General features: G+C 38.4%; 1 protein-coding gene across 1 annotated transcript in view; it reads right to left on the bottom strand.

The window, feature by feature from the left end:
* Positions 1 to 1,023: 1,023 nt before the first annotated feature.
* NBEAL1 (neurobeachin like 1) overlaps positions 1,024 to 22,362 on the bottom strand; it is a 103,053-nt gene continuing 81,714 nt past the window's right edge. Inside the window, exons 43-55 of the mRNA XM_063317976.1 lie at positions 22,187 to 22,296; positions 21,464 to 21,581; positions 20,047 to 20,144; positions 19,700 to 19,816; positions 17,557 to 17,646; positions 17,020 to 17,129; positions 15,942 to 16,114; positions 13,648 to 13,742; positions 12,075 to 12,191; positions 11,211 to 11,372; positions 9,410 to 9,558; positions 8,478 to 8,613; positions 1,024 to 6,672 (exon numbers count right to left, since the gene is read on the bottom strand). Coding sequence (XP_063174046.1) covers positions 6,571 to 6,672; positions 8,478 to 8,613; positions 9,410 to 9,558; positions 11,211 to 11,372; positions 12,075 to 12,191; positions 13,648 to 13,742; positions 15,942 to 16,114; positions 17,020 to 17,129; positions 17,557 to 17,646; positions 19,700 to 19,816; positions 20,047 to 20,144; positions 21,464 to 21,581; positions 22,187 to 22,296 — 1,577 coding nt within the window. The 3' untranslated portion in view covers positions 1,024 to 6,570. The remainder of the gene's footprint in view (positions 6,673 to 8,477; positions 8,614 to 9,409; positions 9,559 to 11,210; positions 11,373 to 12,074; positions 12,192 to 13,647; positions 13,743 to 15,941; positions 16,115 to 17,019; positions 17,130 to 17,556; positions 17,647 to 19,699; positions 19,817 to 20,046; positions 20,145 to 21,463; positions 21,582 to 22,186; positions 22,297 to 22,362) is intronic.

The raw sequence follows: 22,362 nt of genomic DNA on the forward strand, positions 1-22,362 counted from the left end.
CGTAATTGGATCCACACATACAGTATACTATGCCAGTACATTATGACATCTTCCTTGGGAAGAACACAATGTGATTGAACGCCAGTACCAGCTAAAGAACTGGCAGCTGTGATTTCATGTTGTTGTGTATGATGATGATGATTGTGGGGGGAGATGGGCAGTGTTAAAAATTTGATAAAATAAATGATGATAATCACCTTGGGTGCAATTCCAAAACATCTGGAGCACTACTTGAACACCATTGGCATTGATAAAATCACCATCAGTCAATTGCAAAAGGCAGCTTTACTTGGAACAGCTTATATCCTGCGATACCTTTACTATTATTAAACAACAACATCTACCTATCCCAGGTCCTTGGAAAGGATTCGATGGACAAAAATGCCAAATCCAGGCAAAACATCTGGCTGACTGTGCGATCAACCATAATTTATTAAACTTGTATGGCGCCTGACTCCCAATGACTCTGGGTGGCTTTTGTCCCTTTGTAAATGGAATAAATAGAATACTTGTGGGGTTGCATGATAGGTGGTCTGCCCCCCACCAACTGCTGCTGATTTTTTAATATAATCCATGAGCTAGTGTTAAGTGGAGTGCTTCATTTTTTGCCTAACTGTAAAAGGTGTCCTAACTTTTTGAAATCATCCAAGTGATAGCAATTCAACAGAATGTTCTTTCTGAAATGAACAAATTTTCCTGCTAAAATTAAATATTACTTCTAGTATTTTCTGTAAATTGCAATGCTTTACTCTAAAGGAGTTCACAATGCAGTGAAAACATACAAATTAGGCATTTTTCAGGCAAGAGAAAGACTGCACCCATCCAGACTTATACTCCAATCTCTTCTTTGAGCAAAGGCTCAGAATTGCAACCATTTGAATTTATTTTCTCCTGGAGAATGAGGGGTGCTGGCTGCAAAATGCATGTGCACGCTTGAATTTCCCAACTCCATCCATGAGGAAGCATCTGGCTTGGGGCACAGTATTTTGGAATATAGGAAACTATCATTCATTAGGAGACTAGTCATATGTCCATTTTTTAATTTAATTGGCTTCAAACTTTGTTATATACAAAGCTAATTTGACAATCATTTTATGTACAAAGTATGCAAGTGTTTTAAAAAGGTTTAAATTACAAATCTGTAAATTCTACAAAGTGCAAATTTTAAAACATTTCTCACCATGCTGTACAGAAACCATTCACTGTTAGCTAATATACATAAATACATACAAGCTTAAAATTATTAAACCTTATCATTGGAACATTAATACAAATAGAATATTATTTAACCTTAAAAGCACCAGAAATAAAGAAAAGATATTGCACAAAAGATTAATAGATAGATTTTAACATTCCATGATGGCTAGGTGGAATTTAATTATATCAAAACACTTCCATCCAAAATCTGAAGGCATTTTTGGCATTTGTCGTCAAGATTGCACTGTCAGAATAATCAGCGTTAGATTATCATTGCCCTTATATACAGAAGGCTTCGTGCTCCATTTTTACCTTTAAGCGTGATGTTTTAAGCAAATGCAGAGGCACACATTAGGTGTAATGCTGAATTTTTTAAAAGGAAAATTGTTTGGGACCAGCACAATTTCCAAGGCCAGTTCTTCATTAAAGGAGGGTAGTCTAAAAACCCTGCCTTTGCAAGTAACAATACTTTTTTTTCTCTTATAGCATCAAATTTGGGTAAAATTCATGCATATTAATGGTGTATGCATTTTTGATAGCAAAATGGTGTTGCAAGCTTTAACAGTGGAAATTGTTTCTCTACAACATATCACAGCACAATACTGAAAGCTACATACATTTTCCTGAAACTGGTTCGTACTGCTTTACGTGAGGCTTACTAACCTCCAATGATGGATTTCACTGGCATGTAAATACTACGAACATCGTGAGTACCATGGACATGCATAGGTACCTCTAGACCCCCTGCCATAGGAATAATGTGGAGCATTGAGAGGCATTATACAGACATTGTCCTTGTCTGACTGGTCTGAACTTAAGCACATTCCTGGGAAAACTGAGCAAATACTGAGACTGAATTGTTTTGTTTTCTTTTCTTTTTTAAAAAAAGCCTGATTTAAATACTGAGAAATATTAACTTGATACCGTGTGCAACAGGCACCTTCAACCAGTCACTTCCTTGATCCTTATTTATAATCTGACTTTCAGAAAACTCCCAAATAACCAATCAATGTTCCTTTCAGAGCACTCCACCACCATCATCTATTCTAGCCACCATCCAAGTCTGCTTGATTTCAATCAGCTATATTATAATTCTGTTAAACTGTGTCTAAAGCCTTTAGGGTAGCCTTCAGAAATACAGCAGCAGTTAAATGACTGAGTAAAGATGCTGAACTATTTCCCCTTTTTGCAAATGCCCAAAGAAGATAAAACAATATTTGTTCTCTGAGTAAAGCAACGAATCAAGCATGACAGCCTCACTTTCCGAAAAGCAAACCTCTGTGCAAAATTTTAAACAGAGCACAACTTCACTCTACATTCTTAATGTGGATCTTCCATGCCATCTTTTCACCTTATGCACTCCTGCACCTTTCCCATATTCAAATGTATGACATACAGGTAAGAAAACATTTAATCTATTCAGAATACATATACTGAGGGTATTTCTAAAGACAGACAAGGTAGCAAGCATCTGTCCCTACAGCCACCAGGCATCAAACCCAATTCAAAGGCACCAGTGGGAACACCAGTCGGAAGAACACCACAGAATGCTTATGTACAATTTTCACAGATTAAAGTCAACAAATATAACCATTCCTGCAATGCTCTGGTCCTAGGAATGTCTCCGTGGAAGTAAGCTGGACACTAGTGCTGCAGACACCTGCTCCCAACAGGGTATCTGGGCCAAGATAACAGGGATGGGAGAAAGGGAAATACAAATGAAAATTAGCAGGAGGGCATTTCTCCATTCCACGGCAGCAAAGTCTCACCTACAAACCCCTGCCAGGTGCTGCTTTTTCCACCAACTAGCTTATTCCCAGTTTTGAACACAGGGTTTAGCATCTTTCCTACTTAGGCTCCCTCAATGTTGGAGGAGGGCTGGGAAGCTCAAATATTCCTCCTGACCGAGTTCTGCCTTGAGGGACTGTGGATTTCAGAAGGCGAGTTGTCTTACTTCCATCTACCTGTGTTTAGCGTCCAAAGTGACTGTGAATTTTTAAATTTTTATTTTGGGACCCTCTCTCGTATGCTATGGAACATTTGAAAGTATCACCCACATTTTGTATAGAGAGCACCAATTATGAAGTATCTTTGGAAGCAAAATGTGAATTTTCTGTGATAGTGTTTTAGTACTTCATGGCATCGCTATTTTTTTACAGTGTTGATTCCCTCAAAGCACATTTTACAAAAAGCAAATATTGCCATTACTTCAGGTGGTCATTCTCTATACTAGTAATTGCATTTATGACATCTGATATTTCGTCTCATATATTTTTGTTAAAATGGCTAATAAATCCATCTTAAGCCACTTTCAGCATCCTGAAAGAAGCACATGAATAAATATATAAAATACAATTTTAAAAACAGGAATTAAAATTACTAAACAAATTGTCAAAACTATTCTTAGCCTAACCTAAGACAGAGCCCAGAAACTCTTTCAAGTCAGTCTTTTGCGTTTCTTAAGTTAAATAAATAAATAATCATAGCGCACATAGAAATAACATTTGGATGGCTTTCACTGCCTGCTCCCAATAAAAGGCTATTTTAAAAATATGGTTACTCTCCCCTTTTTGGATATAGCCCAACATTTCATTTTTTAAATTATAAATGGTCTCCAAGAAGTCAAAAGGTTCCATAGGCTCTGGCAAATAGCTGAGAAATTTCCAGCAAGAGGCCTTTTGAAGCTCATGTAAGAGAGAGCTGCATATGGAAAATATCCATTAACTACTCTAGTTTCCTGGGCTGGAGTCTTTGAATTGGCTCACTTGAAATCTCTCTGAAGTTTTAAAAACATTTCAAATATACACATATCAAATATACAATTGGAAAACCATTAATATAATGCCCTAAAACATCCTTTACATGCAGTCCCATATTTAATTATGGCATCTACGTGTTTTTAAAGAAATGATTCAATCTGCGACATCAATTAATAATCCTTCAGTTTTTTAATTCTCATAACCCACCTTCACATCAAAAACATCAAACACTTTGTGATTATCTTTGGTATTGCTGTTTTCCATTCCAACTTTCTCACACATCTTTAACATCTTTTGAAATTCAGTCTTGTGTAACCTTTCTTTAGTCCCTTCTGTCCAATATATAAGATTGTTGAAAAAGTCAAGTCATCTTTGATTAGAGCTCAACTTCTGGTGACCTCACGGATACATCTATATCGCTTTCTTGGCAACAATACAGAAGTGGCTTGCAGTTGCCTTATTCTGGGGTTTGTTTTCAACTTCCTAATCTACTCCATGACTCTAGAATTCCTGCAAGGTCTTCCATCCAAGTACTAAACAGGCCAGACTCTGCTTAACTTTAAGAATAACCCCAAATCTGTGCTTTTTGCCCATAATTATTTCACACTCAAAAATAGTAAAATTTAACATTTCTTCTAGAAAATCCTGTATTAGTCCCATTAACTTCAGTTAGTCTTACTGCTCCGTAAGGAAGTAAAAGATTGAAGCCTTAGACTTCAGAAAGGTATTTAAAAATGTATGTATCTAAGCATAGAAACAGACAGCACAGTCTTTGAAAAAAACAGTAAGAACAAAAATTAATGAATTTCATATCAGTGATAAGGTCTGTAAAATTTCAACCCAAAATTAAGGATTAATTCCATATTTTTTTGTGTTTCTCCTGTAGTTCATTAACTTTTATGCCTCAAAGGAACTGGGGGAAAGTTATAAATCCACTTGCATTAAGTGTATATAGCACACTGGAATATGATATTAATATAATCTGATCTTGATATGCCTGCAATTTTTCTCACAACAATGAACACAAAATCATAAAAAAGTAAGGTATTCTAACAAAAAGATGTTCTTTGACTGGGAGATCAGAACATTCTCATTCAAATAATCTGCAACTAAAACTAAAATTGCATCATTTCCCCATTACACAATGGCCTATATTTAACTTTCAATTTTTTAAAAAATAAACCCTCATCTAAGATTACAGTTCACATTCTGCAAATAAAAAAAAAAACCTGGAGAAATATAGAACAGATAGATATTTGTGATGTTTAGATTCATTCATTTACGTTTCCCATCATTGAAATAATTTTCAACAGTTAAGAAATGTTACTATACTATGACTCTGTGATGAAGATTTCTTCCCATTACAAAAATGATTGCCATTAACAGCATAGCACTGGTAACTTTTTCAGACATGTGAGATGAGATTCAGTCATGTGCATGCATCCTGACCCTTAAAGAACCAAGCAAAGCTGCTGAGCTACTATCTCCAGGCCAAAAGATCTACCTAGGCCTGTCTGTGGGATCTCCCTTTCCCCATTACTGCAAATGTAGAATCAGGCCTGTGGAAGGACCATCCCAATGTTCCTGTGCATGGAATACATTAATCAAGTGCTCAAATTTAACTTTTAGCTGCAAAAAGTGGTTTCAGTTACCATTTTATAATGCTGAATCAGATACCCTGAAGGACTTTTTAAAAATCGCTGTGCTGAATCCCACAGTATTAAGAGTTCACCTGCTACTCCTTTATTTGTTTAAGTTGCCATTTATTTTCATGTGTTAACTATTGAACTTGGACATTCAACCCATGCAACAGATCTGTTCCAGAAAACTGACTTCTGAGTAGAGCAGGCTGTACTGAAAGCAATCCATCTTCCCCCTTAAATAAGTGGGTTTAAATAAATTTCACATTCAGTTTCCAAGAACTAAAAAGGCATTGGAGATTTTTAAAAAATGAATTGTTTTGTTTGATTTGTATCTGTTAAATAACTTAGAGACATTGACCAAGATCCAGATGCCTCCTTTTGTCAAGGAGGTCTTAAAAACTAGATCTCTGATTCTTTTTTGGCATGACAGCAGCCACCTCTCCAATGGCCAAGCCACTTTGAACATAAACTGTGAGTTCTATTATGCCAAAAAAAAAAAAAAGCAGCGAGTTGTGTAAAGGAGAGAGCAGAATAGTGTTATAATGGATATCCACAAATTATTGATTTTGACATTCATGTCCAACTGTCAGTAATTGCAGGCAAATTTAGTGACTGTCACAACACTTAAGTTTGCATTGCTGATAGTCATAAAATTCACCCGTTTGTTGGCGTTCTCATATGAATGTCAACAGTTAAATTTTCAACATTCACTTTAAAACACACATATATACATCCATGCTTACAATTATCTATCTGCCTGCCTGCCTGCCTGCCACACAATGTGTTTAAAAGGATTGAATTAGCTTATTGCTTCTACTTAGCACAACTACAAAAACAAGAGACGTTGTAGACTAATATGCATATGTGCCTGTGGAAATTGTGCTATAGTTGCAACGTAACTGAGAAAGTCGGAGGTATGACTTGAACTTTAAATAAAGGTATGGAATCCCAAGAGATGACAGGAGCAGATATCACATGGAATCTTGAGTATTATATTCAGTTTCTCCAGATGAAATCTGACTGATCCTTTTGCTTGAACCCCACAATTTTCGGGAGAGTTGGCCAGCACGCATCTGTTTAAAGTAAGCCAGAGACACAAAAAGGAAGGGGAAAGCGGGATAAGGGGGATAAATTAAATAAAAACTTCAGATGATTCTACAGAAACGCAGACAGTAAAAAAATAGAGCACATATACACAACACAATGGCAATTTATTCCTAAAATATTTCAGTGTTTGGACAATCCTAGGGAAAACACATAAAGAGCACAAAGTAGAATTCTCTCATATAGATCGTTAAAGGATCACATTGTCAAGTGACTTTACAGAGGCATCTCTGCTCCTAAAAAAGCTTTGTAGGCTGAAGAAAATAGAATTTAGATACCAAGATGATGGTGTCTTCTGTTGTTATTTGGTTTTAAAATATAAACAGAAAAAGAACCTCTATAAAAGAACCAATTTTGTTTAAGGTTGCAGATTGAACAACCTAACTAGGTAGTCTTCTTCCAAATATGCTTTGGACCAAACTGCAAGTGAGTACATAGACTTTACACCCTAAAGTTTAGGGGTAAAACACTTGACAATGTTTGGAAAAGGGTTAGGATTCTATATAACAGCAGCAACAGGAAATAGAAGAAGAAAATGCTTATGGTACAAAACCTATACGCATTTAAATTAATCTTAATCAGTGCAAATAATTAGTGTAAAATAATGTAATTTATAATGCGATAAATAAATAAAAAAGACTCAAAGGCTAGGTCAACAACCAAATGACCTGCCCAGGCTGTGCAATTAAAGGCATACTAGTTTGTGGTGTAAACAACACACAATATTTTTGGCAAAACATTCATAAATGATTTATCTAATCCAGATAATAGTGCAACATTTGACTATCTCTGACTTCCTCTAGTGATTGGTTTAGACACCAGTTATGACCTGGATCAGAGGCAGTCAATGCCAAATATTCCAGAGATTTGAAAAGGGCTTAGACAGTTCCCCCAATGCAACATTTGAGGGACAAACTGCAAAGCTTTTACATCGTCCTCAAGAATCAGTAAGCATCAGTCACTTCCTGGCTTCTTCTGAAGAGGTTAGTGCAGAAGTTTGCTTGAGTTAAGAAAATACTAGTGGGCATCTCTCTGAAATTAGGAGAGTCATATTCACAGACGCCATAATGGAGTATCCCATCAGTTCAGAAAGCTCAGGTTGCCACCGAAGGGCTTTGGTTCAGTTGCTCTAAGAAATATTTTGGTGACACCCTTTTTGTGCAGTGGACTAAAAGACATGCCCAATAAACACTGCATAACTGAAGCTGGCATCCAAGTAGTTTGCATCCATCATCGAGTGAAATGAGAGCACTGCCCTTTGCATAAGTCTAATAAGCAACAAAAAAGATGGATCCTTAATGGTGTTTTTTTCTAATGAAGCATGAATGCAGCTAAGAAAAGCCCCAGTAGTGTTCCAAAGTAGCCCACTGTTGTTTATTCAGTGCTCTTCTGGAAGCTAATGTCATTCATTGTAAACTGTGGTGACAAGTTAATGTTGAGAATTAAATATTAAATAGCAGGTGGCACTAAGCAAGTTCAGTCCAGTTAGAAAGCACCATTAGTGCACTCAATCTAAGTCAATAAAAACTGTACGTTAGTTCAGCACACCTCCTTTTCCCCATGGGTTCCCCTCTACATTCTCTCTCTTTTTCCAAGCAGAGGGCCTGTTAAAGAATCTCTAAGAATGTCTTGGAAATTATTTCTTCCCCTTTGAAAGCTCAAATTTGCTCTGAGGTTTGCCCTGCCACAGAAGCGATCGCTTGCTCAGCCGGAAAGCAGAAATAAATGAGCTTCCCACTGTTCGGTAGATAAAGTTCTTGATGGTAGGTTTTACCTCTGCTGGCTTCCCAACGCCAACGATAATCAACTTGCCATCATCGAGGCCCACCAGAATGTGGCTGAACTCTTTGGTAACAGAGACACAGTGAATTGGCAGCCGCATGGCTAAAGGGGGGGTGCTAAGGCTCAGGCTGAAATAAAGAGATAACGAACATCTATTATTTACAACAGACAGAAAAACATTCAATGGGCAGTTTATACTAAAAGTTGAGATTGCTGACATCTACCAGCAAGTCTTAAAAAGCATTATGTGCTGGGTCTCTGTTTTGACATTTGTACCTATGGCATGTTAAATATGGAAAAAAGGACAGCATTCCAAGATTTCCTCAAAGGCATTGACTGATTGTGACCAAGACTGATACCATAATTTTTAAACCTTTCCTTCTGGGCCAGTTCAATTCATCAACCTTACTAGTCTATTCCAGCAGAGATCAAACTTCTGTCATTTACTTTAGAGAAGTAGCAACAGCAACATAGTATAAACATATTATACTATGAAATAACTAACTGTTATTTCTCTGTCTAAACTGCTCTGTTTAAACATTTAGAATGGAAAAGAGAAAAAGGACAAAATAGTAGTAACCATCAATAAAACACAAATCAGGAATGTTGTTTTAGAAATTGGTTGGGAATCAGAAAGATTGTTTCCTGATGATTTTGAAGCATGGTTAGTAGCTAATGAAATCACATGAGAGCTCAAGCTAGTAAGCAGCACATAACTAGCAAGGAATTAAATTGTTTCTGTCTGTCTAGGTATTCAGATCATGGGATTCCTTCCATATAAACAATAGCAGTTGGAACAGGATGATCATATAAATCAAGAACTGCTGATTGATCACAGGGTAATTTCAGGCCCCCAAGCACTGAAGTTGTCAAAATTACAGGTCATTGGAAACAGTCTTCCTTCCTTTTCAAGCTAATCATTACCTGTAGAGATCTCTTATGGACAGAAATCCCTGTAGACTCCCCATTACAATATATTCTCCAGTCACACAAAGATCTGACACGTCTTCCTTCAAGCTCTCAGAGCCCAAATGCTTTCCATTCACAGAATAGAGATGCAATGCGTTCTTATCCTGGGCAGAAAACCAAAGAAACAAGAAGAGAGAGGGAAAGCCTTGAGCAACAGAATTTTCCCACATAAATTTTAAACTCTGTAACAGTACTGATTATAACACCGTTATAAAAAGAACATACTGTGGCGCATTATCTCCACATAACATTTGGGGCTGTGAATCCACATAATATTTACAAATATAGGTATGGGACCCTGATTAGGAATCTGTCTAAGTTAGTATGTCTGATCTGCATGATTATCAATCCTATAGGTAGGGTAAGTTAGGGCTTGGTAATATTTTCAGATCCTATGGAAATTAAAATCTTGATCTTAAGATCTATGAGAATGCAGAAATCTTACAAAAGTTGAGGACACTGTGAGATTCCATCCATTTTTTTTAAGTTTAATTGGGGAGTATGAGTGTGTTTTAGTCTGCAAAGGACATGCAAGCAAAAGGTTGCCAATCTTTGCGGAAAAGTGAATGCCGCAGAATATCGATAGGGAACTGATCACATCCAAGGAGGAGCAAGGAGAGACAGCAATCTGCAAGCCTGAAATCTATCACCAAGAGACTCTATAACTTGGCAACTGGGAGCCATCTCTAAATTCTCAAGCTCTATCTTGACATTTGGGAAAAAAGACAGCCACAATTTCTCCAGTGCTAAGGATGTATATCTAGAAGCAAAATGACAACCACACAACAAGATGTATCTTTCAAAATCGTCCTTCTTTTTCAATTAAATTATAAATACATGATGGTCCTTGGTCTTGAACTTTACTCTAGAACCCATTTTGAAAAATCATTGCTAAAAACGCAATTAAAGCTAGAGCATCAATAATAATTTCCAGGCTGGCAGGGTGGAGGATGTCAAAACTAGTCATGTTGAAATACTAAGAAGCAACATTTAGACAGCTAAAAATAGACAACCTTGTTACTTAATATTGAGTTTAGGCTAACAGGGATACTAAACTCCTGGTCTAAGACAGTGAAATGCTTGGGATTTGCTTGGGGAAAAGGGCTGTAGAAGCTTCCTTTCAGCAGCCCCACAATCCTGGAAACAGCTTTGGCCGCTTCAGTGAATCTCAGACAAATGTGACTTTTGCCGTTTCTGTGTGTTGCAAGGCCTTTCCTTCCAAATGAATTGCACAGCCCTATGCTATAGAGCAGTGTTTCTCAATGTTGGCCACTGGAAGAGGTGTGGACTTCAACTCCCATGCTGGCTGGGGAATTCTGGGACTTGAAGTCCACACCTCTTCCAGCGGCCAAGGTTGAGGAACACTGCTGTAGAGGCAGGAGAATTAATTCCAATACTTTCTTCATACTACTTTATGTTCAGGCAAAAGTTGCTGCATTTAGATTAAGCCACGTCTATGTATCTGGATTCACACATTAAAAGTCTCTCCCATATGATCTCTTTGCCCATTTTTCTAGTAGACAAAACGTATAAGTAGGATTCATGCAAACACAAATATACACCTATGGGCTCCAGGTTGCAGGTATATGTTTGTGTGCATCTAGACCCACACTCATCCCATGGTGTGATGAAGGGAGGGAGGGACTGGCCTTGAGAATGCTGAATAACAATAAGAAGCCCCCATTACTACCCCATACACACAGTTAATTTCTCCCCATCTCTAGAAACAAAACCAATCCAGCCCCTGTCTTAATACCTTGAGAGTTGTCTTTCCTTCTATGCTGGTATGAACGACTAAGTGCCCTTCCCAAGATATAGCCAGATTGGGAACAGTGATCAAGAGAGAACTTTCGCAGGGTGGCCTCAGAGTCCTCATATACTGGCCCTTCCGAATAGTGTGGACAATCACAGTTCCATCCTATTAAAACCAGACAGACATATCTCAAAACTGAAAGAATATGAGAACCAATTCATAGTGTAGCAGTACTAGTATCTGTGCTTTCAGTACAACAGTGAGCATGCCCAGAATGACAGACAGGAGAGATTCACCCAGACAGAAGTTTTTCTGTGGACTATAGTATCTAAACAATGTTTCAGGAGGCAAATAAGACTTTTTTTTAAGCAAGGATTTATAATATCACTTTATTGCTTGCCTTATAATATCAATGACTTTTAAATAATGCAGTTCCTCTCAGCCTCAAATGTTCATTATGTATCCACACTGTAGTTTTAAAAATATTCTATACATCTGGATGCATTGGATTGGATGCATTCCATTCCTTCCGAAGAAGAAAAGAAGGGAGAACATTTTGGAAACACATGTAAAAATAGAAGCAGAACCTTCTTAAGACCAAACTCCAAGGTGGTCCCGTGTAGAACATTTGCCAGCAAACTATCATGCACATATTTGCTTGGAAGTAGAGGTTCAAAAAGGGAATTACTTACAAAGCATAGCTTTGCAAGCATCATTTACCACAAGGGAACAACTTAGGAATGCCAATGGCCTGGCAAGAATGAATCACAAGTTCAAAGTTCACTTGAGACTGATGAGGTACATTAAGCTGGGGAAGCAGTTTTCCTCATTTGGAATGAAGACTTGGGAAACAACAAGCAAACCCACCCTAGCACCTGAGACTGTCATGTCCAGTTCTGTACTGATGCCAACTGAAGACACTTCATTGGTATGTCCATAGAGAATCTGCAAAGGTTTAGGAGCCAGACCTATTGGCACTCCCCCCTGGAATTAAATATTGAGAAGAAGCACAGTTACATTAAAAGGCAAGCTATTTTCAAAGCAGCACATGCATTTCCTTCTAACAAAACCCCAACATCATTTCTTCCTAAAGTTTCTACTTTAGGAAGGCATAATGCTTCTTAATGCATTAAACATTCACATTATAGGCCAAAGCAGAGATTAAACAATTCTCCTGCAGCCAAGAAAGGAAAGGCTTAAGTATCTGCTCACTGCCATCTTGATTATCATCAGCCTACTATTTAGACCCACTTAACATTGCTTCAAACTTGGCTCCAGGTTATTGTGATAGCTGCAAGTTTAGGAAGTTGCCCAAGCTAAAATAAAGTGAGAGAGTGTTTGGTGTAGTGGCTAAGGTGTTGGCCTAGAAATCAGGAGACTGTGAGTTCTAGTCCCCCACAGGCATGAAAAACCAGCTGGATGACTTTGGGCCAGTCACACTCTCTCAGCCCAACTCACTTCACAGGATGGTCGATGTGGGGAAAATAGGAGAAAGGAGTATTGGGTATGTTCCCAGCCTTGAGCTGTATATGAAAAAAAAAAGGCAGGATAAAAATCTAAAAAAAGCATACTGTTCTACCTTAGAACAGCTGAGTTGCCATTTTATTGGCCGGTATGAAAACAAAACTGGACCTTCTAAAAGTGCCACCATAAATAAGCCAAAACACCTGACAGGAGGAAAAAGTATCACTCTGATTCATCCCTAGGAGTTACAAGCAAGACTTTAGTTGAAAAAACTGGGGAAAGAGAGCCTAATCTCAGGATGTATAAGAGAATCACAAAGGAATTCTATGTATTTTTTCTTCACTTAATGCCTCAGGACTAACCTATAGCAATGGCTCCATTTTGCCTCATTTACACTATAAGAAGCACTAAACAAAACACAAAGGATTGGTGCTTTTAAATGCACAGTAAAATTCTCCAAGGAGTTACAGCCAATCAGTACAAGAGCTACCTTTTAATGTATTTATTTTTATTGATTTATTTAAAAGACTCCATGACCGCCCACCAGAACTCTGGGTGGCTCACAAAATCATAATAAAACCAAACTAAACATCAAAACCAGCACCCCAAAACAAATCCCAGTGCCTTAACCAACACCGTCCAACCCATCAGCAATTATAAACACCATGGCTGGGCTCCAGCCTCACCTCATCCCAGCGCTTTTAGCATGTTCGTGTAAGTTTTTGTGCACTAGGTCTTCTTCCATCCGATGTGGCACAACGTAATTCTCACAGCTCTCTAGGCACGTGCCCTGTACAAATTCCCAACCGTTTGAGACTCATGTAACCCTTTTAGACTCTGTATAACATTTGAATGGATGCGCTATACCTCACGCTCACTTTTTAATCTTTCTGCCCCATCTGTAAGTTAATGCAATCAGAAATCACAGCATCCCACTGCACAAGTGGCTTGCACAGTTCCACAAAAGCCAACTCACCTGCTGAACTATTTGCCATACCATACAAGTGGTGTCCCTCGAGCCTGAAATTAAATGGATCCCACAGAAATCCATGGCCAAGCACGTCACGATGTCTGCATACCCAAACAAATCAGAGGGAGGACTCACTTAATAGAGGTAACCAGATAAAAAAGCGGTGGTTTAAATGTAGATGCACTGGCTTTGTCCAAAAAGAAACCACCTTTCTAAATTGCATAATGAATGTACAGCTGACCATCAAACGTTAAAGGATATAAATTAGCAAACTGTGTGTGTACTGTGTGCAACACCTAATTGTATTAATGAGGGTTCCTAAAGAGACAAGTTCTGCTCCTGGGAGAAAAAAAGGCATTAAACCTAAATAGGTTATGTAAAAACACTCCATCCTCCATCGTTCAAGAACCAGCTCTCATAGGATATGGATGTGGGGCCAGTAAAGGCTGACCAGAGCCCTTCATGCACATTTAATTACCTTCTTCCAAGCTAAATTCCATTCATTTCTATGGGTTTTGTCAGGGAGGAGATATTTTAACCAACGTGATTTACGCTATTTCCAGAGGCACTAGTCTGGATAGCACAAATGAAGGAGGAGCCTTGTTTGCCACAAGCTATGGAGGATAAAAATAGAACCTCTGGAGTCAAAGGAAGAATATCTCATCAGATTTATTGGTGGTGGTCTATTGTCATTTTATCCTATCTGTAGCGTTCAGAGGAGTTCGGACGGGCCCTTCTGGAGAGAATGTGGAACGGGAGAGGCTTCTGAGCCAATGCAATCTAATACTTAGACTAGTCCAGTGTTTCTCAAGCCCAGCAACTTTAAGGTGTGTGGACTTCAGCTCCCAGAATTCCCCAGCCAGCATGTTGAAGTCCACACACCTTAAAGTTGCTGGGCTTGAGAAACACTGGACTGGACTCTAGACAAGGCCTAGGGTGACATTACTTCAAAGTCAAAAGTGGACTTTGGGCCAATCACCATTCTCAGTCTAACTGGCATAAAATGAGAGGACAAGCTACAATTATCACCTGGAATGCCTAGAATGGAACCCCTTCCCTTCTTACTAAAGATAACGCTAATTGGCATGACAGTAATAAAAGCATTGTTATGTATAATATGTCATGGTTTATCTTTTCCTGAAACTTAATAAGCAGTAACACAGACCAAATGGTCTCTGTGTTTTAGAGGTTCCCAACATCCTGGGCTTTCATTCTTTATCACGATGGGAAAATGCAATGTATTTGTCAGTTATCGATTCTCTGCTTCACCCAGGATTAAGAAAGAAAGATCAACAAGAAGGCACAACTCCTGTTTATAGTTTGAGCATTATTTTTGCTAATAGATCCAGGTGATGTGTTGCAGCATCCTTTTGTATTTCTGTGGCTTCATTCAGCTGTACTCTACTGCTAAGCAGACAACACAATTGCTATAAACATCAGTGTTTCCATGGATATCCTGCTTGGCAGGCTTCTTAGACCTTTTCATTAAATAAATGAATGGGATGTGGGCATTCTGCAAAGCAAAGCACTGGCATCATTTGTATTTTTGTGAATGTTTCTCACTTGCCTAAGCATTTTTGCAAATAAAACTGGTAGGTAGTTGCAGCCCAGTGCTTTGTTTGGGAGAGTGCCCACCTAACCCAGAAAAAAAAAAAGACCAAGGTAGAATAGATAGAGCATTCTGGAGAGCAGCAGCAGGTAGCTGTAGGAGCATCCTCACTTGTCAATTCTTCAAGGTAGGCTAGGTCAGGAAACCAAGATTCCACAAGTTTGACTGGTACTATATTTTATTCAAATAGGGTATAGCAGTGTTTCTCACTGTGGCAGCTTTAAGATATGTGGACTTCAACTCCCAGAATTCCCCAGCCAGCAAGGCTGGCTGGGAAATTCCAAGAGTTGAAGTCCACACATCTTAAAGTTGCCACAGTTGAGAAACACTGGAGTATAGCAACAGAATCTTCAAAGCCTGACTCTGTTTTCCCTTCCCTCCCTCTTATAGCCCAGTGATTTAGGGTCCAGCCAGTCTCAACTTCTGTCTCACACTTTCACTGTTTCCCAGGCTTAATGCAGCTTGTATTTTCAAAACCATTTCTGCATCTTTTCTCCAAGATCATCTCTGTGGCTCTCTACAGTTTGCTTGCCCAGTAAACAGGAATGTTGTGAATGGCTCTGCTCCCTGGAGCAGAAATTTGTAAACAGGCAATCCCACCCCATGGGAGCTATTTTGTGAGAGCATCTCAAAATTCTAAATAGGCCCATTTGCCTAATCCACTCAACCAAAAAAAAAAAAAATACCTTACCCATGTGCCGAATAAGCTGGGCCATCACTTTTCCCTTGGTGAGAGAAGTCACACGAATGCTATTGTCCCAATGCCCTCCACTGAAAAGCAGCTTTGCATCATGGGACATCACAAACAACTTCGATGTAATTTCCAATCCTGGTGCAAAAGGGCCACCAACATTTCGTTGTGTTCTGGAAACAGTACTTAAATTAGATCCACGTTGTCCATTTATTAAACAGTATTGTTGCCCAAGGCCATGAAGCAGAGTTTCAGTAGAAATAAAAGTGCAGTATACTAAACCTGTTTGCAGCAATATAAACATTTACCAAAATGAGAATAAAGCACGAGTTAGCACTTCGAGTTTGCACATGACAAACTCTTTGCTTCCAGTTAGGATGGGAGAAGGGGAGAGGGAAAGCCGGAGGCCAGGTTGAGGCTTTACCCAGTTCATTCATACAATGACAGATCATGATATACCACTGTAACCAAACTCCCAATTCTTATCAGTAACTGTGTGAGTTTCTGGGATCTGAATTGTGGATGTGAGATTTTATCATCCATTCTCTTGATCTTGCACTACAGGAGTCCCCAGGCTCCTATCTAAGCTCTGTTCAGACGGGATGTAACTGCCCTTGGGAAAATGTCAACAGGACAGTATAAAACTAATTAAATAGCGAAGAGGACATTAATTCAATGAGCCAGTTTATCAAACCAAAAATAAGCCATGAACCCATGCACTCTTTCATCAACATTCTCACTCTTCAGCAAAGCCTGCTGATTTCTTCAGCCAGTTTCTTATAGCATCCAACTCTGTGACAGAAGCTTTCATCGCCTACCCTGGAGCCTACTTCGCAGTTCAAAATAGACAACACACATACTGAATGTATGTAGGAATACACACAAAATGTGCATGTATGCATATTTGTATTTTGTTTGAGATAAACAGATTAAAGACACGTGAAGAGCTATGAAAATATTCTTTCTCTTTATGCATATCCCGAATGAAGGAACACATCAAATACATCTCACAAAGTGGGCTCTTGTCTGTGAAATATGTGCCAAAATTAAGTCCCAGAAAATTATATATTTTACTCACTTGGGATTTGTCACTGTTTGATCCTTGAGGAAAGTGAAATAGTTGGAAATATTTCGGTCATAAGGTAGCCATCCATGAGTCCCAATAATAAAGTTCAGACTTACTGTTACCTTCAGAACATGTTGAACAGAAAAGAACGTGTAATTTTTAAAACATTGAAATATAAACTTCTGTAATAATAAATATAAACACAACTTGTCTTCTGTCCCTGCCTTTACCTCCCGCTCCCCTTTTGTGAATTTTTCAATTATAATCCTGAAGACAGAGATGTACTGATTTTCATTTATTTATTGCATTAAGGTAATGCATCTACTCTGGCAACAAGAAGACACAACAATCACATCAACTGTCTTCTACCAAGAACAAAGATACCTCAACACACATTATTAATATCCTTATATTTTCTACCCTTAGGTGGAAACAAGTTAAAGATTAATAACAAATTAATAACAGGCAACACGTTAAAGATTAATCACCAGTTCTCTTGATAATTCCATATCAGACCTTCTTCCAGCATTTTTTGCAAATCTCACTCACCAAAAGTTCTGGACTTCCCTGTGACATGAAAGATCGGTATTGGTTCCTGGGGACAATGGCCTTAACAATGGGGATTCCATCACTGATTCCCTAAGGGGAAAACAGATGTTAGTTGGTGACGCTAAGCAGGATACATGAATCTGACGTGACTCATGCTGGCATGTCGGTGGCGTTCAAACCTGCAGCCAATCTGGATGCTAATCTGAAATGGAGTTTCTAGAACAACAGTTTCTACTTCTGAGGTGTAATAGCAGAAGAAGCTCCTGGATCTGGACCAACCAGCCCAAGATTTGCTGGAACAGGCAGGAACAGAATTAAGTTGAAGACCGCAGACTCATTGGGGCAGCTAGTTAGAACTGCTATCAAGTAAGAAGGAAAACATGCAATTATTTATCGAACGATTGCTTCTCCACTGCTACCTTTTCTGTCTCTTAATTGCCGTATTTATAGTGGTCTATATTATCCCCCAGTATTTCTATGAATGGGAGGACAGAAAGTCAGAGTACCTCTGAAGACAACGAGGAACAAGAAATAGGACAACATTTTTCTAATTACCTTAGGTGTTTTTATAATTACAATTAATGTTCATAGGTATCTTAGAATTGTTTTAAAGATTAAACTTAAGACAACTGCAACTATGTATGATTACTCTTCTGAAACCGACGCACCTAAATCAGCACCAACCCTACCTCTTGATTTTCTGTGACCCTGCAGCTGTATCAGTAATCTATTCTCAAACCATTTTCTAATTCAACTTTGACTGTGGTACAGCACAACTGGTTGTAAAGATTGTAAAGAGGCTGACTTCAAGTGCACTCAGGAAAGTGATCCTGGGCATTTTATGATCTGCTGGGAAAATGTAATCCTCCTGTCCAATCATTGTTAAGTGGCTGCAAAAACATCCTGGGCCCCTCATGCGATTATAGCCTGTGCTATGACTGACAAACACTCCCTCACCCCCAGGAAAATTCCATCAATACAATAAAGCATATTTAAAAATGCTAAAAATATTGTCTGGGTGGCTTATCCCCTTTCTCTGCCACAGTGCTGAAGTAGAAGCCCTCATCCACATAATTCAGTGCATTTGGAAAGTATTCAGACCCCCTTCACTTTTTTCAGTTTTGTTATGTTGCAGCCTGACACTACAATCGTTCAAATTCATTTTTTTCTCATTAATCTACACTCAGTACCCCATAATGACAAAGTGAAAACAGAATTTTAGAAACGTGAAGGGGGTTTGAATACTTTCCAAACGCACTGTATATCTGCAGTAGATTTTTAAAACAAGGAAAAAAAGAGCAATTCACAGTCTCAAGCTCTGTTACTCTCCAGCGCTTTTCCTGAGTGGCTTTGACTTCCCCACTTTGCTCTGTTTAGTCAGATTTAAACAATGTGAAAGAGTTTTCCCCATCTTTCTTACATTTCCAGAAGCTAAAGAACTATACAGAGCCAGTTCTTCCATCGCTGTGGAAAAAACATAACAAAACACATGCACAGCCTTCTCTGTCTGAAGCCATCAAGCTTTCTGGACCTAGCATCCATTCTTAGCTCACCCAAACATGTGGGAAACTGCCATTTCAAAGGTTGGCTAAGTATTTGTACAATCACAGTGCTGTATTTTCAATTCTTGCTTCCTAAAACTACCAAAGGGAGAAATGGGTAAGAAAGAAATAGTCCAATCCAGTATTTTTCTCCTTATCCTTCTGTTTCCGATAGAAATAAATAAGAGAACGATTCCACTGAAAAGCATGGTATTAACTTAAATGACAGTTTTATTATATATTTTTTAAATATGTTATCTTCACTACCCACAAATCACTATGTAAGATGCTTTAGCATTTGGAATATATAACACTTGTAATGACTAAAATACTCAGAGAATTTGGAAGGAAGGAAGGAAGGAAGGAAGGAAGGAAGGAAGGAAGGAAGGAAGGAAGGAAGGAAGGAAGGACGGACTACTGCCAAAATTGCCACTCCTGGATTATGAGGTAATTCCACTATATTTAAGCCAATTACCTTCATGGTGTTGATATATATTATTTTTATTTTCAAACACCCTAGAGGTTGTTGGGTTTTTTTTTAAATATGAAACTTAAATCATGTGAAACATTATCATCTGCAATCTGATAACAAATACCTTTACCTCAATAAAGAAGGATTTTAATTCAGGGAGATACTGGAACAGATTGAGGGTGAAGTTTTCGTTTTTGGTCTGCTTCTGCACCACTTCCTCTACAGATAACCTTGCTGGATGGGGCTCCTAGAGTAAGTCCAGAGAAGTGGGAACCACAATTACACAACCATTCTTTCACAGACTATTAAAATAAAAGGAGCAAAGAGTGTGTCTGATTTGGCACAGAGTGGAATGTTCCTGCATGACCAAGGTAAGGAGATGTGGTGAGGCCTGAGGAGAAACCTCTGAAGCATGAGAAGGCATGCTATTCATTTGGAGATGGCATCTGTGACTCCTAGTGCTTCCAAAGGATTTACCTTCAATAGTTGGCAAGGTGTTTGTCCAAAGTTGTTAATCATCCCTTCTAAGGCTTTTCTTTCTTTCTCATCAGTCAAGGCATCCAGGTCTACAGCTCCTGGGATAACAGTCAAATGGCAAATAAAATAAAATAAATAAAAATAGTATAAAATAAAATGAAATAATAAAAATCCATATGCCATTCTGTACATGGTTTAACAAATATCTACAGTATTACTTAATATTTCACCACCTGTTCAGTTACAGGGAGGAATATGCTTGCTCCCTCGTCTGCAGTTACTGCCATATTTCTCCATGTAAATGTACTGGAGTTGAGGAAAGAGCATGTAAGCCTTGAGGCTTATCTGAAGATAGATGTTACACACAGACCACTTCCCAAAGGAGGTCTTCAGTTTCTGCTGGGAAGAATGATCTTCTGATGAGAGCCACAGACTTCTAAAGGTTGATGAATTTTAACATTAGAATTTTGGTGGCAATCACAAGGAATCTGATAGCACCTTTTCTGACTAAAAGATTTCATTAACAAGCATAAACTTTCGTGAGCTGCAGCTCACATCATTAGAAGCCTGGACAACTTCATGTAGTTTAGCCACTCTATGAATCTGATGATGCTCATGCCTGTTAATATAATTTGCTAGCCAGGAAAGGTGCTACTAGATTCTTCCTGATTTTTTTGCCACTCTAGACCCAGGGCTCTCCTCCTACAATGTGGCAATCACAGACAACCTGTAAGAGCTGGTTGGGTGGAACACTCTGAATGAGGACAAGGAGAACATTCCAAATAAATCCAGAACTTTTATCACATCAGCTTCGTCACTTAAAGTCAACTCCTGAAATCCTGTTTTAATAAATGACCCATGTATACGACGTAGGTAAAATAAAGCACTTGATTCATGGTGATGTCATGGACATGTCCATATAGGTTTTGTGGCAATTATACAAAAATGGTCTGCCAGATGTATTTTCAACTCCCAATTTAGCTTACAATTCTGTGATTTTGTAGTAGCCTCCCATCCAAATATTAACAAGGTCTTATCTTGCTTAGCTTTTTCTAGATCAGCCAGAAGTCAGATAGGTGCTGCCACCAGTCATAAACATGATGTAATGCATACATATTATCACCAAATCATTGGTCATTGACACACTCTTAATCATTTTTTAAATATTCTCCCTAATTAGCCATGTAAAAGTGCTAATGCAGAAGAATCATAGATAAGCCACTGAATACTATGCAGCATTAATCTTATCATACAGTGGTAAGATAGCAAACATTTGGTGGAGTGCAAAATCTTAGCCACTGCATAATCAAAACCTACTGTGCCCTCTCCTCCCCTTGGTTTAGCTTTTAAAGGTACTATTAACCTTTTCCAATACACATGCTCCAATTATGACCCAAGTAAAGGTGGGGCTTCATACCTTCATAGGTACAGTAGTAGAAAACATTAAGAGCTTCCACTGCAGCTGGCCCTCTCTGTTTATAGCCAAAAATCAGATCTATCCATTCATGGAGATGAGAGGAGACATATTCTGATTCCTAAGACAGCGAGAAAAAATTAAGTTCAGTAACTCAGTTCTTCAAAGAAACTTCTTGCCCATTTTTTTTGAAACAAAGGCCTTTTCCAAATACATTTTTGTCCCCATATTTACAATTTACATTCAGTGAAAAAGATCTGCGTATTCTCATCCTAGTTTTATGGTAATGTTCACACACATAGGCATTGTGAAATATAAGAAAACAAATAAATCCAAGTTTCTGCAACCATTCAGGAGAAAAAAATTAGGTACCACAAAAGTATTAAAAAGAGGTACAATTTCATTTGGCTGTGGTAAAAACTCTAATGGCAACATAGCAACTTACATCTCAAAACTATTATAAGAAGATTTTTTCCAAAACACTTGGCCAGATTGTGAGATAAAATCCACACAATTGGAAACCAAGGGGCAATGGAGAAGGAAGAGAGGAGGGCCACTGAAAACTGCTTCACAAAGTGATTAGTGAATACTATTCATTCATCCATTCATTCACTCCAGAGGGACTATTTCATTTCCTGTCAACTTACACACACACACTGATGGTCCTTTGTGCTACATACATATTTTTAATTCTTGCCCTATCTCTCCAGAGGGACTGTAACTCACCAATGCTTTCCTATGTTTGAAAATGAAGTCTTCTGGAGAATGTGCCCATTTTGGTAGAACAACATCATTTACTTCTTCCTTTGAAATCTGGAGCTGACCCAAATTGAAATCTGCAGAGTGGAGATAAGATAAAAGGGTTGCAGGTACAACAAAACATATAAACACTTATCAGAGGT

This window comes from Candoia aspera, chromosome 1 (assembly GCF_035149785.1).
Source record: "Candoia aspera isolate rCanAsp1 chromosome 1, rCanAsp1.hap2, whole genome shotgun sequence".
Taxonomy (NCBI): domain Eukaryota; kingdom Metazoa; phylum Chordata; class Lepidosauria; order Squamata; family Boidae; genus Candoia; species Candoia aspera.